This window comes from Pipistrellus hanaki (assembly GCF_964339955.1).
Source record: "Pipistrellus hanaki genome assembly, chromosome: 1".
Lineage (NCBI taxonomy): Eukaryota > Metazoa > Chordata > Mammalia > Chiroptera > Vespertilionidae > Pipistrellus > Pipistrellus hanaki.
Window position 1 is genome coordinate 79422098 of NC_140503.1, and position 18044 is coordinate 79440141.

General features: G+C 41.3%; 2 protein-coding genes across 8 annotated transcripts in view; one reads left to right on the forward strand and one right to left on the reverse strand.

Moving 5' to 3' along the window:
* STRN3 (striatin 3) overlaps nucleotides 1-16282 on the reverse strand; it is an 82576-nt gene extending 66294 nt beyond the window's left edge. Inside the window, exon 1 of the mRNA XM_084874674.1 lies at nucleotides 15753-16282. Within this exon, the coding sequence (XP_084730800.1) occupies nucleotides 15753-16049 (297 nt within the window). The 5' untranslated portion in view covers nucleotides 16050-16282. The remainder of the gene's footprint in view (nucleotides 1-15752) is intronic.
* AP4S1 (adaptor related protein complex 4 subunit sigma 1) overlaps nucleotides 15282-18044 on the forward strand; it is a 52650-nt gene continuing 49887 nt past the window's right edge. For 5 of the 7 annotated variants that reach the window (XR_014794206.1, XM_084875165.1, XM_084875164.1 and 2 more), the window contains exon 1: nucleotides 15287-15644. The gene's annotated coding sequence lies outside the window, so the exon portion shown is untranslated. Of the gene's footprint in view, nucleotides 15645-18044 lie in introns of all 7 variants that reach the window. The other 2 variants (XM_084875160.1, XM_084875161.1) reach the window with 2 other exon arrangements.

Genomic DNA, 18044 nt, shown 5'->3' on the forward strand with positions numbered 1-18044 from the left:
AACGGGACTACATTGTGTGTTCTAACAGGAAAACACCTGGTGGCAGGCGTCAAACCACTTATTACTGTCAAACATGCACTAATCAGCCTGCAATGCATATTGGGGAGTGTTTCAAAACTTATCATACTGTACAAAATTATAAACAATAAAATATTGTTTTTTTTGCAAATATACATTCCTCGATGTCACCCAATTCATATAAGTCCAATATCATTATAATACGTTACTTGGTTCCAAAATTATACTAAATAATATGAGGGTCTGTAAATGCATGTTTCTGCCGCAAAGTAGCGTCGAGTAGCTGGTAGCCAATGTCCAGAATGGTTCGGAGTGCAAAGGGTTAAAATGCCAAGGGCAAAAGACAAAGAGAGATTATTAAAAGCAGCAAGAGAAAAACAACTACCCTGTTTCCCTGAAAATAAGACAGTATCTTATATTAATTTTTTCTCCCAAAGTTGCGCTAGGTCTTACTTTTGGAGGATGTCTTATTTTCGGGGAAACACAGTAGTTACCTACAAGGGAGTACCCATACGACTGTCAGCTGATTTCTCAACAGAAACTATGCAGGCCAGAAGGGAGTGGCAAGAAATATTCAATGTGATGAACAGCAAGAACCTACAACCAAGATTACTCTACCCAGCAAAGCTATTATTCAGAATTGAAGGTCAGATAAAGAGCTTCACAGACAAGAAAAAGCTAAAGGAGTTCATCACCACCAAACCAGGATTACATGAATTGCTGAAGGGTATTCTTTAAGAAGAGGAAGAAAAAGGTAAAGGTAAAAACTATGAACAAAAAAAAGACATCAAATACATACCAACCAACAAGTGAATCTAAAAATCAAGTGAATAAAAAATCTGAAGAACAGAATGGACTGGTGAATATAATCAATCAGGGACACAGAAAGGGAGTGGACTGACAATTCTCAGGGGGAAGGGGGTCTGAGGGGTGCAGGAAGAGATTGAAACAAAAATCTTACACCTATGGATGAAGACAGTGGCAGGGGGTAAGGCCATGGGCTGGGGGGGAGGGGGAGGAGAGGAATCAAGTGGAGGGGAAAAAAAGAGGAACACCTGCAGTAATCTGAACAATATTTATTATAATAAAATAAATAAAAATAATAAATTATGTCCCTAGCAGGTTTGGCTCAGCGGATAGAGCATCGGCCCGCAAACCGAAGGGTCCTAGTTCAATTCCAGTGAAGGGAACATACCTTGTTTTCAGGCTCCTTTCCAGTGCAGACCCTGGTCAAGGTGCATGCAGGAGGCAACCAATTGATATATTTCACTGACATAACTATTTCTCTCTGTCTTACACTCTCTCTTTAAAAAAAAAAAATCAATGAATAAATATCTTCAGGTGAGGATTAAAAATACAGAAATTTAAAAAATAAAGTCATCAAAGCATTTCTATAGAATACCAATAAATAAATTCTGGAGAGAGAATCCAAGATGGCTGCTCAGGTAGACACCTAGCCGCAGCTGCACACAACAATTTCAATAAAATACAACTAAAATATAAAATGGACATTACCCAGAACTACAGGAAAGTCGACCGACTGGAAATTCTACAACGAGAAGCAAGGAGAAAACCAGAAGGAAGCGCGGAGGAGCTGTAAAAGCCTAAGGTACAGAGAAACGTGCGGTGCGCGGAGAGGACGGAGCCGGAGAGGAGGGAGGCCGAGTGCCTGGCTGGCGTTCCCTAGCAGGAAGGAGATAAAACTCCGACTGTGCTGGGCCCCACTTCCGACTGCTCTGAACCCCAGTTCTAGGCCAGACCCCGGGGACCCAGGCTCATCCATAGGGAGCTGGGCTGCGAGGCGGAACCCCGGGGAAGCGGCGAAAGGAGGTCCCGGCAGCGCGCACACTTCGCGCAGAAAAGGGAGGGTCGGCTGTGCCGCGGGATTGCCCCGGTGGGAAGGAGACAGGGGCTCCAGTCTGCTCTGAACGCCACCTCCAACTCCATTTCCAACTGAACTGAACCCCAATACCGGGCTCATTGGGGGAGAGCATAGACTGTTTGGCAGCAGGCGAAAATCAAGGGCACCTATCTCTCAGAGGCGCTTTGCAGGGAGTACTGAAGGACCCTGAGACGCAGGAGCCGCATAAGGCGGGGCTGACGGAAGCCAAGGCTGTAGGCTCCACCCTGAAACCCCGCCCCATCTGTAGCTGCGAAATGCGACAACAAAATAGTTCACAAACGAAAGAAATGGAGGACAAAAAGCGACTGGATATAGAGTTCAAATCTACGCTTATAAAGTTTTTCAAGAATTTCCTAGAAAAGATGGATAAGACCTATGAGGATATGAAAAGAGATCAACTAAAATTAATAAGGAATCAACAAGAAATGATAAGGGATCAACAAGAAATGATAAGGGATCAACAAGAAATAAAGAATACATTGTCTGAAATAAAAAATATTATACAGAGTCCTAAAAACAGAATGGAAGATTGCAAGAATCAAGTCAAAGAGTTGGAACATAAAGAGCCAGATGACACTCCTCCACAAAAGCTAGAAGGCAAGAGAATCCAGAAAATTGAAGATAATGTAAGAAACCTCTGGGACCACTTCAAGCGAACCAACATCAGAATTATGGGGGTCCCAGAAGATGAGAGAGAGCAAGATATCGAAAACATACTGAAAGATATAGTGACAGAAAACTTCCCCCACTGGGGAAAGAATTGGACTTACAAGTCCAGGAAGCACACAAAACCACAAACAAAAGGAATCTAAAGAGGACCACACCAACACACATCATAATTAAAATTCCAAGAGCAAAAGGCAAATAGAGAATATTAAAAGCAGCAAGAGCAAAGAAGGTAGTTACCTATAAAGGAGCACCTATACGATTGTCAGCTGACTTCTCAACAGAAACCATGCAGGCCAGACGGGAATGGCAAGAAATATTCAAGGTGATGAATAGTAAGAACCTACAGCCAAGGATAATCTATCCAGCAAAGCTATCACTCAGAATCGAAGGTCAGATAAAGAGCTTCACTAATAAAAAAAAAGCTAAAGGAGTTCATCACCACCAAACCAGAATTATATGAATTGCTGAAGGGGGTTCTTTCAGAAGAGAAAGTAAATAAAGATAAAAATTATGAACAACAAATACGTAACTATCAACAAGTGAATCTAAAAACCAAGGAAATTAAAAAAAAATCTGATGAACAACATTAACTGTTGAATATAATAGAATCAGAGGTATGGAAGGGGAGTGAACTGACGATTCTTGGGGAAAAGGGGAGAGGGGGATGTGGGAAGAGACTGAACATAAATTGTGCACCTATGGATGAGGACAATGGGGGGTGGGGAAATGGCAGAGGGTGGGGTGGGAACCTGGTGGAGGAGAGCAATGGTGGTGGTGGTGGGGGGGAAAGGAACATTTGTAATAATATGAACAATAAAAATTTATTTAAAAAAATAATAAATAAATAAATTCTGACACATGCTACAACATGGATAAACCCTATAATGCTAGGTAAAAGAAACCAGTCACAAAAAGACAAATACTGAATGATTTCACTTATTTGAGGTACCAAGTCAAATTCATGGAGACAGAGAGTAGAATAGTAGGTGGTTGCCAGAGACTGGAGGGACTGGGGTATTTAAGTTTCAGTTTTATAAGATGAAAAGAGTTCTAGAGATGATGGCCTGTGGTGATGGTTGCACACTATGAACGTGCATACTTTAAAAGTGGTTAAGATGAATCATTTTCTTATGTATATTTTACCACATTAAAAAAAATTGTGGTAGGAAAGTCAGTTATAGTCTTGTTTTATGTATTAAACAGCATAAATGACATACCATTACTTAGGAAAATTTAAGTCCTCACCCAAGGATATTATTTTTTTATTGATTTGAGAAAGAGAGAGAAATGGGGGGGAGGGGGAAACATCAATGTGAGAAACATCAACTCATGCCCCAACCAGGGATCAAACCCACAACCTGGGTATGATCCCTGAGAGTTGAACCCACAACCTTTTGGTGCACAGGACAATGCTACAGCCAATTGAGTCACCCAGCCAGGGCAACATACTGATACTTTTAAAGAAAAAAACAAACACTCTCTTTAGAAGTTGAATTTAAATCAAAAGAAATTTTGTACTATATGCCATGTTTGTTTATACCAGATAGAACAACAGAAGCTAAAGTTTTGAGATACCCACTGGCTTAGAGAAGACTTAAAACAACAACAACAAAAAGAAACCCTGAACCTGGTATACAAAAAATAGGATTTAAAGATACCAGGAAAGGTGAAAACATCAACATAGAACACAGAGACACTGCAAACCAGAAAAACAAAATATGACTAAAAGGAACAACTAAAAAAAAGCCAAGGATGTGAAGTTCATGTTAGCCTGATAAGGTGAAAATGATAAGAATCTAGGGAGAAAGTGACCATATCCTAATGGAAGATATAAGAGAACTGTGGAAATAACTGACAGAAAACTTGAAGAAAACCAGACTTGAAAGAGTTCAGGAGGTATATAATATTATCCTACAGATAGGCTCAATATAAAATGGAGCACAAAGATCGTAAAATATTTCTATATACCTTTTTTTTTATTACAGTGATGGACATAGGAAGTTATCTGAAGAACCCAGAGAATTATAAGCTAAGAGAACCAATTATAAACAATTAAAGACTTAAGAAAACTAATTTATGGAAAGGCTAAAGCAGATGAAAAGTCACTCAATAATTTTTAATGGGAATGAGAGTTTTAAGAAAAAGTTGTTTTCTTAAAATATATTTTTATTGATTTTAGTGAGGAAGTAAGAGTGAGATAGAAACATCAATGATGAGAATCACTGATCAGCTGCCTCATGCACGCCCACAACTGGGGATTGAGCGCGCATCACGTATGATTGAACCTGGGACCCTTCAGTCCACCGGCTGACACTCTATCCACTGAGCCAAACCCTTTAGGGCAGTGGTCGGCAAACTCACTAGTCAATAGAGCCTAATATCAACAATACAACGATTGAAATTTCTTTTGAGAGCCAAATTTTTAAAACTTAAACTTCTTCTAATGCCACTTCTTCAAAATAGACTCTCCCAGGCTGTGGTATTTTGTGGAAGAGCCGCACTCAAGGGGCCAAAGAGCCGCATGTGGCTTTCCAGCCGCAGTTTGCCGACCACGGGGGTAGGGCAAGAAAAAGTTGTTTAAAAAGCTCATAGCTACCAGATAGTCAATGGTCGGTCACCAATATTTGAGGAAAACATTAGGCAAGAAAGTAGAGAAGCAAAACAAAAAAGAAATTTGAAGGAAACCAACAATTCAGGGAAAGAAAACTTCAACAACAAAAACCCCACCATGCCAAAAAAAGAAAATAAAAAACAAAATATCTTTCTTTTAAAAGTTGAAGCAAAAAAATGTTTTTACCAATTCAATAGGACTGAAAAGAATACAATAGTTGAAGAAAACAGACCAAAAAGAGAAGAAAAACAGGAGATAGAAGTAAAACTTTTATATCAGCAGGTCCATCATAAAATGCTCTAAGGACTTCGTATTACAATAATGCTTCTCAAGAGAAGATTAATACTGCCTCCCCCTCGGCAAAGTTTGAAATGTCTGGGACATTCTAAATGTTGCAATAATTAATGACTTAAACTGGCATTTAATGTCCAGAAGCCAGGGTACCCAAAACCCTGCAAGCACAATACAGTCCAACACAAAAATGGTACTACCTAAATGCGTACAGTGCCCTCTAGTGAGAAATACTGGATTATGGAGTAAAAGACTTCTTTCAGTGCCTAACAATATGCATTTTCATAAAATTTAATAAAATCAGGATAAACAAAAGATACCAAAGCAAATCACACATACAAAAAAGGATCAAGAATCCTAACAGCATCAAATCCTTCAAAAAGCAACACTGGAAGTCCAAAGACAAGAGAAATGCCTTTGAAATGTTGACAGCAACTTATTTCCAGCCAAACTATCAAACAAGTGTGAGAATAAAGTAGACATTTAAAAAAGATTCAACATCCTAAAATTTACCTCCTTTGCAACTTTTCTCAAGAAATTATTAGAGAACATATTTCTGCAAAACGAAGAACTAAGCCAAAAACAGATGAGGAATAAAATCCAGTGTTTTTTTGTTTTGTTTTGTTTTTGTTTTAATGGAGGGGGATCCCAGCTGGACAACAGCAGACATAAATTTCATAGTAGTAACTGTATAACAGGAGAACGGCAGACGTTTCGGAATAATTACTCTATAACAAGTCTTAAGAACAAGTCTAGATAAGAGCAAGGGAATTAACAGCTCTGGAAGGCAAGTCTTCCCCATTTTACTCTCTCTATACAAGAGGCAAAACTGGCAGATGATGTTATGTGCTTGCCAGTCTGAAAATCCTGATGGATTTGTAGGACCTTTTGGAAAAAGAGTAACAGATGCATATAAATTAAGCAAATAAAAAAATAAGTAACTCCGAGGAAAAGAAAAAATGAAAAGTAAAGGGCAAGTATTCACACAATATGCTTTCATACTCTCAGATTATTTCCATGGTCATAAAATGTAAAAACTAACGATTTAACTAGTTTTATTACCTATATTAGAATATGATGAAAGGAGATGTAAAAAGTGTGATAGGCCCTAGCCTGGTAGCTCAGTTGGTTAGAGTGTCATTCAGATACACCAAAGTTGTGGGTTCAGTACCAGGTCAGAGCACATATAAGAAGCAAACGAATGCATGAATGGGTGAAACAACAAATCAATGTTCCTCTCTCTTCGCTCTCAAATGAATGAATGAATTTTTTTTAAAGAAGTGTGATAAATTCTCAATTGCAGAAACAAGTATCGTTGTATAATTCTACTTTTTAAAAATAAGGATGGCCCTGGCTGGTGTGGCTCAGTTGGTTGAGAGTTGTCCTGTGCTCTAAAAGGTTGCCGCTGGTTAGATTCCTGATAAGGGCACATAAGTTGAATCCCTGTGGGGCATATACCATGAAGTTTTTCTCTCACATTGATGTTTCTCTCCCCCCCTTCCTCTCTCTAAAACTAATGAACAAAAAGCTCATGCTCTAAAAATAATAATACTTCTTGGCATATAGAAAGTGCTCAATAAATGTTAGCCATTTATCCGAAAGCCCATTATCAACACAGGTTTCACATCACCATTTATTTTCTTGGCATCCAGTTAAATTCTGGTTTATCACATTTTATTTATTTATTTATTTTTATTTTCAGAGTACTAGCTCCATGAGGTCAATGTCCTTGCTTCATTCATCATTACATACCCAACAGCCCAGTACAAAGTAGCACTTAAATATATTCATTGAATAATTATACCAGATGAATAAGACTCAAAGACTCAACATATATATAGGCCGGGGGATCTCTATAGTATCTAGTGATGGGAATGATAATTACAAAAATTAACAGTAACAGGGAATAAAGGGAAATAAGTTAAGTGTGCTTTGTGGGGGGTGAGGGTGGGGATGGCAGGCATGTTAGTTGAATTGAATAATGGATATACTGAATTTGAAATAGAAAAGTTAAACAGGAAGTTATATGTCTGAGATATCTGAAAGCCAAAAATATAGGAGTAGTTAAGAACATGGCCTTTAGAGGCAATCCATCCAGGTTTAAATCCAACTTCTGCTGCCTCCTGTTTACACCATTTTGGACAGATGATTACTTAAACCTCTAGGTCCTAATATTATAGTGTCAAAAACAAAACAAGCCCAGCTGGTGTGGCTCAGTAGTTGAGCATCAAACTATGAACCAGGAGGTCACAGTTGAATTCCAGGCAGGACACAGGTCTGGGTTGCAGGCTCCATCTCCAGTAAGGGGGCATGCAGGAGGCAGCCAATTAATTATTTGCTCTCATCATTAATGTTTCTGTCTCTCCCTTTCCCTTCCTTTCTGAAATTAATAAAAACATATTAAAAAACAAAACACAAACTCAACAAAGAAACTAATTGTGCCAACCTTACTGAATTGTTTTTTAGGATTAAATAAGTAAATATTGAGGCATTAAAATGATACTTAGCAAACAGTAAATAATGTTAGCTATTAACATAGTAAGTCATAGCTGAAAATCTCATTTCAAATGAAATATACAGTGTAAACAAGAAAAAAAACAAACAGTACCTTAGGTAATGACAATTAGGAACAAAGAAAACATGAAGTGGTAACAAAAAAAAGATGAAGAAAAGTGATAAGTGGACCAAAGGGAAAATAGAGAATTACAGAGTCAAGTCAAAGAAAATAATTTTTTTGAGGAAGAAATAGTCAATAGCAGAAAATGCTGATTAGGGAGATAAGAGTCTGTAAGAAAGACAAAGGTTTTTGGCAATTTGAAGGTCAATCATCAATAGGAGGGAAAAACAAACAAACAGCATTCTACAAAGTGCTTAAGAGGGTATTAAGGAATGAGTAGGGAGCAACAAGCAAACCATAAAGCAGGGTTAAGGGGTAAAAGAAAGAAAAAAAATTCTAGGTTAGTGATCCCTAGACCAGCAATTTTTAACCTTTTTCATCTCATGGCACACATAAATTACTAAAATTCTGTAGCACATTACAAAAAAAAAAAAAAAAAAGTTTTTTGCTGATCCAGTAAGGAAAAAATAGGTATAATTTTGTTGTTGTTATTCTCACCTGAGGATATTTTTTAGAGTAGAAGGGAGGCAGGAAGTGGAAGAAGGGAGGTGAAGAGAGTAAGACAGAAATGTCAATGTAAGAGAGACATATTTATTGGTTGCCTCTAGCATATGCCCCAATCAGGATGGGGGATCAAACCTGCAACCCAGGTGCACGCTCTTGAGCAGGAATCAAACCCAAGACCTTTTGGTTCATGGGCCAACACTCTAACCAGTGAGCCACACTGGTCAAGGCAAAATAGGTATAATTTGATTCATTCACACCAAATGGCTATTGTTTTATTGGCTATTGTCATTTTTTCCACTTGACAATCTAAGGGAAAAAGAGGTCAGTTGCCCCTAAGTAGTCAGGCATTGCATGTTTTATTTTTATTTTTATTTATTTCAGAGAGGGAGATAGAAACATCAATGAAGAGAGAGAATCACTTATCAGCTGCCTCCTGCATGCTCCTCTACTGGAGGATCAAGAGTGCAACTTGGAAACTAGAAACACCCATCAGAAAGGATATATGCACCCCTATGTTCATAGCAGCACAATCTACAATAGCGAGAATTTGGAAACAGCCTAGGTGCCCGTCAGCAGATGATTGGATCAAAAAACTATGGTACATCTACACAATGGAATACTATGCTGCCATAAAAAAGAAGGAATTCTCATCACTTGCAGCAACCTGGATAGAATTGGAGAACATCATGCTGAGTGAAATAAGCCAGTCAATGAAAGAGAAACACCACATGACCTCACTCATTTATGGATATTAAAGAACATTATAAACTGATGAACCAAAAGATAGATATAGAGACAGTAAAGCAACAAGCAGACTGTCAAATTACAACCGGGAGAGTAGGGAGATCTGGAGGAAATAAGAGATTAACCGAAGGACTTGTATACATGCATATAAGTACAACCAATGGACACAAAACTCTGGGGAGGGAGGGTAGGTATGGGAGGGGGGGTGCAATGTTAAAATATGTACACAGATAATAATTTAATTTAAAAAAAAAAGAGTACAACTTGGGCATGTGCCCTGACCGGAATCGAACCATGACCTCCCAGTTCATCAATTGACATTCAAACCACTAAGCAACATTGGCCATGCATGGTGTACTGCATGTTTTAAAAATTCTTGAGGTACATCAGTTGAAAATCGCTACTCCAAGGCTTTCAAAAAGAAACAGGGAGAATGACATAAGGCTGTAGACTCTTAATCCTATCGAGTAAATATTTTTTACTCTATTGTCACCATCATTTGAAATAGGAAACTACATAACAGTATTTCATAGTAGAATCATCAAAATGCTGTAATAGAAAAGGCACCGGAACTTCCAAATCATCATTCTTGACGACCCTAAGAAAATGCTGACAATAAAGGGAAGAGTGCAGGGGAAACAAAATTCTTCCCCTTTAATTAAAAATGAAGAAATAAAAAAAAGAGAAGAAATCAAGTTACATGTAAGCAAAATATGCCCAACAGGGTAAGATTGATAGGTAGCAATTCTGTAATGTAATGACAAGTCTATTTGCCCGTCTGTGCAAATACAAACATTAATTAAAACTTTTTTATTTGTTGAAGAATTAGCAGTTTTACAATACAAATTTCTGGTATTTGTACTGTAAAACTGCTATAATGTTTTAGCAGTTTTCTGTGTATTATCTATGGCATATTTTTATAGCAGACAAACAGTATTTATATATACCATAAGTTAATTTTTTAAGAAAGTATGTATTTTATTGATTTTTTACAGAGTGAAAAGGAGAGGGATAGAGAGTTAGAAACATCGATGTGAGAGAAACATCGACCAGCCGCCTCCTGCGCACCCCCCACTGGAATTGAACCTGGGACCCCTCAGTCCGCAGACAGATGCTCTATCCACTGAGCCAAATCAGTTTCGGCCATATTTTTTATTACATACTAACTATAGAAAAAATATAAGGACATGTTTGCAATATACATGAACTACACTTGATACATCATGGGGGCTCAAAAGAATTTTCTTGAAATGTACTGAAGTGATGCCACACGATGGAAGACAGAGAATTACAGGACAGATGACCATATAACACAGCGGTTACAAGAGTGGTGATAAGAACATATGCTTTGAATTCTGACAACCTGGGTTCAAGTGTCAACTGCAACACTTTATAGCTGGGTGACCTTGGCAGTTATTTAACCTAAATTTGTCTCAACTGTAAAACAGGAATGGTATGTGCATAAGGTTGTAATGCTGATTAAAAGGCAGTTATTACTAGGTGTACTGGTTAATAATGCAGATTTTGTAATCTAAGAAAACACGATCATTTCAAGAGAAACATCAAAAGTGCTTTTTTCAAAGTAATGTCCATCACTAGCTACACATTTCCCCCATCTTTCAGGTAATTTGTGGATACCGTCCCAATAGAATTTTTCTTGTTTTGAGGCAAACCATTCAGAAACCCAATTTTCCACTTCTTCATACGTTTTGAAGTGCTGCTCAGAAAGTGCATGTGCCATTGACCAGAACAAGACATGATCTGAAGGAGCAAGGTCTGGTGAATACAGCGGGTGGGTTAATATTGATACTTCCTAGGCAAGATCTTTAAACATGTCTTAACTGGTTTTGAAGTGTGTGATGGTGTGTCGTTATGAAGCAAATTACAGTGTCTTCTGACACATTCTGGTGGTTTCACGATCAAACTGTGGTTCAAATTGATTATTTTGTTGGTAGCGATCAGTATTAATGTTTTCACCTGGTTCTAGAAGCTCATAATACACACCTTCCTGATCCCACCAAATGCAGAGCATTGTCTTCTTTCTGAAGCGATTTGGCCTTGCAGTTAATGTTGAAGGTTGACCTGGATCAACCCATGATTTTGTGGGTTTGGGATTCTCAAAATAAATCCACTTTTCTTCACCAGTCACAATTCAGTGTAAAAAAAGACTTTCTTTCGTGCGGTTGAAGCAACATTTTACTGATGACTTTTTGATTTTCCAACTGTCTTTCGTTCAATTGATGTGGCACCCATTTTCCTTCCTTTAAATCTTTCGCATTGCCCTAACCAGTTTGGCTCAGTGGATAGAGCCTGTAGACGGAAAGGTCCCAGGTTCGATTCTGGTCAAGGGCATGTACCTGTGTTGCAGGCACATCCCCACTAGCTGTACAAGTGGCAGCTGATTGATGTTTCTCATCAATGTTTCTAACTCTTTATCCCTCTCCCTTCCTCTCTGTGGGGAAAAAAAAAAAAAAACTTTCGCATTGCTTGTAAACGATTGGAAATTGTTTGCTGAGCAACTTTTAATCTTTCTGCAAGTTGTTTTTGAGTTTGACACACATCTTCAAATAATGCTTGTAAATGTTGGTCTTCAAACTTTTTCAGTTGATCTGGACGTTCTTTGTCTTTCACATCAAAATCATCACTTTTAAAGGGTTTAAACCAGCATACACAAGTATCTTGAGATGGAACATGTTCACCATGAGCTTCCCGAAGTATACAATAACTTTTTCTTCAAAATAAAACTTCCCGCAAGCTTTTTTTGGCACAAAATTTGATATTTTGAAACGTAAATATATTTATGATGTTAACACCTTCAGCAAATTTGACATAAGAAGTTTTGAAGCTTGTTGTCAATACAACAAAATAGCATACATATCAAATTTTGTGTGTATATATTCCATCTATTGAAAAAAAATCCGCATTATTAACCACTACACCTAGTATTTTTATACTAGAGACCTATTGCACGAATTCGTGCAACAGTGTGGTCCCTGGGCCTGTCCTGTGGGACTGGGCCGAAACCAGCTCTCATCATCCTGAGGACCGGAATTGTGAGAGGGAGCAGGCCAGGCCAAGGGACCGCACTGGTGCACAATCAGGGCTGGGGAGGGACACAACTGGAGAGGGACTGCAAGGGGGGGCTCCAGGGCATGTCTGGCCCATTTTGCTCAGCCCCAATTGGCCAGACCCCAGCAGCAAGCTAACCTACAGGTCAGAGCGTCTGCTCCCTGGTGGTCAGTGCACGTCATAGTGACTGGTCCATGGGTTGAGTATCTGCCTCCTTGTGGTCAGTGCATGTCATAGCAAGTGACTGAGTGGCCTTAGCATATTACACTTTGATTGGTTAAATGGCCGACCAGTCAACTGAATACTTAGCATATTAGGCTTTTATTATATAGGATAACATGAATTGCCAAAATCCTACAAAGTACTTTTTCCCCAAGTTCTAGGCCAAATCTCTGGAGAATGAGGCAGAAACCTGTTTTGTTTTTGTTTTTTAAGTTTTACAAGTGATTCTGACATTTTTGTTCAGAATTCACTGTCCTAGAGCCTTAATAACAAATATTCTAATACAAGGTAAGGCATCCATACAAAGATAAAAAGAGCTTTAAAACATGAACCTTTCCTTAGTTCCAAGTTTTTAAAACAGGGCTTTCCCCCAAATTCCTTTTAGAATGGAAAAAAACATACTGCAAAATTCCAATTTAAAATCTTTCAAAGTCAAGGAGGACATGATTCGCATTGCCCTAACCAGTTTGGCTCAGTGGATAGAGCCTGTAGACGGAAAGGTCCCATATTAAAATTTTACATTAAAATTAGATGTATCTTTGCCTCTTCATATTAATTATTGAACAGTTTCTCAACAGTGTACCCAAGACTATATACAATATGTAGGCTGTCTTATTTAACTTTATTAAAAGTTTACAGTTGAAATCCACTGATTCGTCACTTAAATCCCCCCCAATAAATTTTTATTTAACACATACATTTTAAAATGTGCACATTTTATTAAAGACTGAACATACTTAAAGCGAATTCAACATTACAGAAGCAAACCTGAAACCCTATTAACTAAGTAATCCAATAAAACATTTTAGAGAAATGTATAGAATAAAAGCATATGAACACAATCATGAGCATTTTATTTTAAAAAATATATATCAGTATGAAATAATAAAAACCCCTGAAAAAATTAAGAGCCTAGAAACCCTGTAGAACTTCTTCAAAATAAGCAAGCAAAAAAAACAAAAAGCAGCACTTAGAATGGCTACATCAGAACTAATATGCCAAGAGTAGATCTACTGAAAGCAAACAAGCAAGTAAAAGAAATCTTCCTTTAAAGACGTTTCTGTTACTCTCAAGGAAAAAAACAGATGAGAAAGCAAGGACTAGGGCAGACAACATAGACCTCACTAATGTATGTACTTAAATTACTGAAGCTTATAAATGAATAATGCAATTGCTAAGTTGAAAAGTGGTAGAATCCAAGCTTTTGTGCAATAGTACAAAGTTCAAAAACACTATTTTGGACTGGTGAAGTCTTCAGTGAGTCCAAACTTCGAATCATTTGCTAATGAAATTTTTTAAAATAAACACCTCACTATCTTCACTCACACATAATATTAAGTTTGCAACCTGGTGTGGTAGAGTTATATATCAGCAGAATTCTTATAAATCCCAGGTATTTTAAAGCAGACTATACATACAGTAGTTTTTAAAAAATAGACAATGTTGACAAACTTTTTGAAAGCGCTATAATATATCAAAGTACAATCCTAAAACATTGAATTCACTAACAGGTGTTAATTTATAATTAACTTTTTCAAAACTTGGTACGTGTCAAAAATATATAACTATTCTTACCCTTTACCCACTTTGTAGAGTCACATAAAAGTTTACTAGTTCAAAATCAAATCGAATATAATATATGGATACCCATAAAAATTTCTTTGAGGACATTCTAAGTTAACCCAAAGCTCCTTCTTTAAACATATTTTCCTGACTATTCACCGTAGGCATATATATCAGTGAATACTACTACTGACATTCTAAATATACTAGTATATACATACCAATCTGAAGAACAGGTGCAACACTATTTAGATACATGCTTCCCCCCTCTCTCCTAAGCCTATTTTTGACATGGAAATGATTTAAAAATAAACACAAGTACCCCCAAATGTCCAACAATCCTTTTAACAACATGTAACCATTCTGAAATCCAAGACACGAGCCCTTACATTACCAACATCTTCCAAGACAGGTAAACCAGCCCGTCAAAGTTTCACCTTAATTAGGAAGGGTCCTGAGGATTTATACATTTGCTTCCCCTCTGTGAGTTAGTAAACTGAGATAAAAACATTTTACTCCCAGCTAATGTTAATTATATTTCTCAGTCGTTTCACAAACAACACAGATAATCTAGTTTGGTTTTTTTTACAGGTAAAGAGGGTGGAGGAGGGGGAGACCTGATGAAGGGCACCCTTAAAAAAAAATTCAGTACAGGCATACCTCGTTTTATTGCGCTTCGCTTTATTGCTTCAGGTTATGTGCGGGGTTTTTTGTTTTGTTTTGTTTTTACAAACTGAAAGCAAGACCCTCCACGAGCAAACAAACAAACAAACAAACAAAAAACATTGCCACTTGCTGACATGCAGTGGTCTGGACAAGAAATCGCAATATCTCCAAGACATGCCTGTATGGAGAAGCTTGGTGAGTCAGTCCCAAACTAAGGAGGAACTGGAAGGGGAGTGACACTAAGTGCATGAAGCCAGCACCCCAGCTAAGAAGGCCCTTAAAGTTGGCGGTAGGAAATGAAAACTTCACGGTCAGCGGCAAGCCCTTGTGCCTAAGAGCAGCCCCGGGAAGAAGCATGGTTGTCAAGGGGCAAGTAGGTACCAACTTCAGGGGAGGGGGCCAGACGTGCCAAATCGGAAGCAGGGGAGGGGGGGTGAGCCAGGAAAAGGTGGCCAAATCCCCATCGCAGTCCCTCTCCGCGGGCTCTGCACCTCGAGGGGCGCACACACAGGCGCAAACTCAGGGCTCCGCAGCCCGCGCCGGCCTCTCCCCCCGCCGAGAGGCGCGCAGCCCGCAGCCGGGAGCCCGCAGGCCGCCTCCGGGAGCGCCCGCAGGCGCCATAGTAAAAGCCAAAATGGCTGCCCCGGGGAAGCCCGCACCGCGCAGCTAGCGAGGCCGGCCGGGGAAGCCGGCTCCTGCGGGAAGGGGGCAGGAGGGCTCTCGCAAGACCCGTGGCCAGGACCGCCGCCTCCCGAGCCGCACAGGTAGGTCCCTCGGGGCTCCCCCCGGCCGCGGGCTCCCTCCGAGCCGAGTCCCGCTCCCACCCCCGCCGCCGCCAGCCGTCCCGCACACCGCGCCCGCCGGCCAGGTACCTGCAGCTCGGCCCGCTCCACCTCCCAGTGCGCCCGCTCCATCTCGAACCGGGCCCACTCGTGCTGGATGTAGTGCAGGATGCCCGGGATGGTGTACTGCTGCGGCCGGGACAGCTCGGGGCCTGCGGCGGGGCCCGCGCCCTCGGCGGCCGGAGGACCCCCGCCGCCCGCCGCGCCGTTGCCGCCCGGCGGGAGGCTCATGTTCCCCCCGGGGCCCGGCTGCGGCTGCTGCTGCTGCCGCGGAGGGGCCGCCATCCCCGGGCCGCCGCCTCCGCCGCCTCCCGCGAGCTCGTCCATTGTGTGTGGGGCCCCGGCCGGGGCGCGGGGCGAGACGCCGGCAGCCGGGGGAAGGGCCGGGGAGGGGGGCCCCGCGCGGGCGGCCGGGCGGAGGCCGGTTGGCAGCGCGGCGGGGAGGGGATGGGTGCTGTAGGTCTGCCGTGGGTCAGAGCAGGGAGCTGCCGGCCGCCGCCATTACAGTCCCTCCTCCATCTGCCCGTCTCACTCACTCACTTTAGGGAAAAGGGGGGCGGGGGGGGCCGCGGCGGGAGGGGGAGGGGCGGGTTGGGGAAGGAGGGAGGTGGACGCAGGGCCGCCCCCCGCGCTGCATGCCGGGAAGAGAACGCCGCTGCGGTCGCACGCCCGGCGGCCGAATCGAGTCGGGCCTCAGCCCCGCGCAGGCGCATTGAGGGCGCGGTCGGGCCGGCGTCGCCGCTGGGGGCGGGGAAGGAGCAGGCCCCGCCCCCATGCCCGCCCCGACTCGCTGCGGGCGTCCTGCGGCCGGGACCGCGCGGAGGGCTGCGGGCTCCGACTTTCGGGAACGAGCGGGTCCCCGGTTCCCAGCGGTGTTTCCCCGGCTCGGCCGGGCCCGCCGGGGGCTGTGGGACCTGGCTGGTTGCCCCGGGCGGCCGGCCGGCCGCCGCGGCCCGGATTCCTGGCGTGTCTTCGGCATTCCTGGCGTGTTGCGGGCCGCGGCCTGGCTCCCGCTCCACGCTGACTCCGCAGCAGCCGGGCCCCGGGGCTGCGGGACCGGCTCTTATTGGCAAACAGCCCGGTCCCTGCGGGGACTCCGGGCGGCGCTCCCAGCCCGGCCGTGGCCCCGATTCTGGGTCCGCGGGGGGCGCCCACCGGAGCTGGTTCCACGTTGCCTTTCTCTTTCTCAGTCCAGGATGGGGTTCGGTTGGGGTTTGGGGGAGTAGAGCAGGATCTACTGTTTTCTTTTATGTTTTTAGTGTTTGTTTTTCGTGAGAGATGGGGAGGTGATGAATCAGTTAGACCTTTAGTTAGTGGATGGAGGGAGAAAGATAACTTAGAAGGAGACGGGTTAGACTAGTGATCTGCAAACTCATTAATCAACAGAGCCCAGTATCAACAGTACAGCGATTGAAATTTCTTTTGAGAGTCAAATTTCTTAAACTTCTAACGCCACTTCTTCGAAATAGACTCGCCCAGGCCGTAGGGTATAATTTCAAAGAGATAAAGTAGTTTGTGGAAGAGCCACATTCAAGGGGCCAAAGAGCCTAATGTGGCTCGCGAGCCGTAGTTTGCTGACCACGGGGTGAGACTAACAATTTGTGGTTTTAGAAGTGAATGATTTTACAAGTATTTCATTCCTACCAGAATCTTGGGATGGAAATAAGAAATAAATGCATCGTGAATACAACTTCGAGTTCTATATAGGTGAATGGCTAAAGATGCTTCTTTGGGCCATTAAATGTTATTTGAGCAAGAATAATACGCGCATAAGAGACAAGGTGAAACCTTTTAAGAACCATAGTGTGTAGTCTTATGCGATGAGATTGCCAGGAAACATCTTTACTGAACTAAGTTTCTAAGTTAATAGAGCTAATAGCCATTTAGTTGAAAAAATAGGACAAAAAATAATACTTAACAGCATAATAAGGAAAGGAGGTTTCGCAATTATAGTTATGCAGGAAAATTGCATATAAAATTGATAGCAATTTTTTTCTTCTACAAAGAAAATTTTCACTGGAATATATAGGATCACTCAGAGTGTAATTTCTTTTTCTTTCTTTTTCTTTTTTCTTTTTTTTTTTTTTTTAACATTTACAAGAGTTTATTTGAGCCAAGATGACAACATATGCTGGGGAGCAAGACCTCAAATGCTCACACTTAGGGTATAATTTCAAAGAGATAAAGTAATATGTCTTATTCTATCATATCTATTCTACTGTTTTTATAGTTTAATGGATCGCAGACTGGACTTGTTGCTCATGGTGCCGTTTTATTTATGTATGAAATGAGGTCTTAGGTTACAGTAATAAGGATTATTTC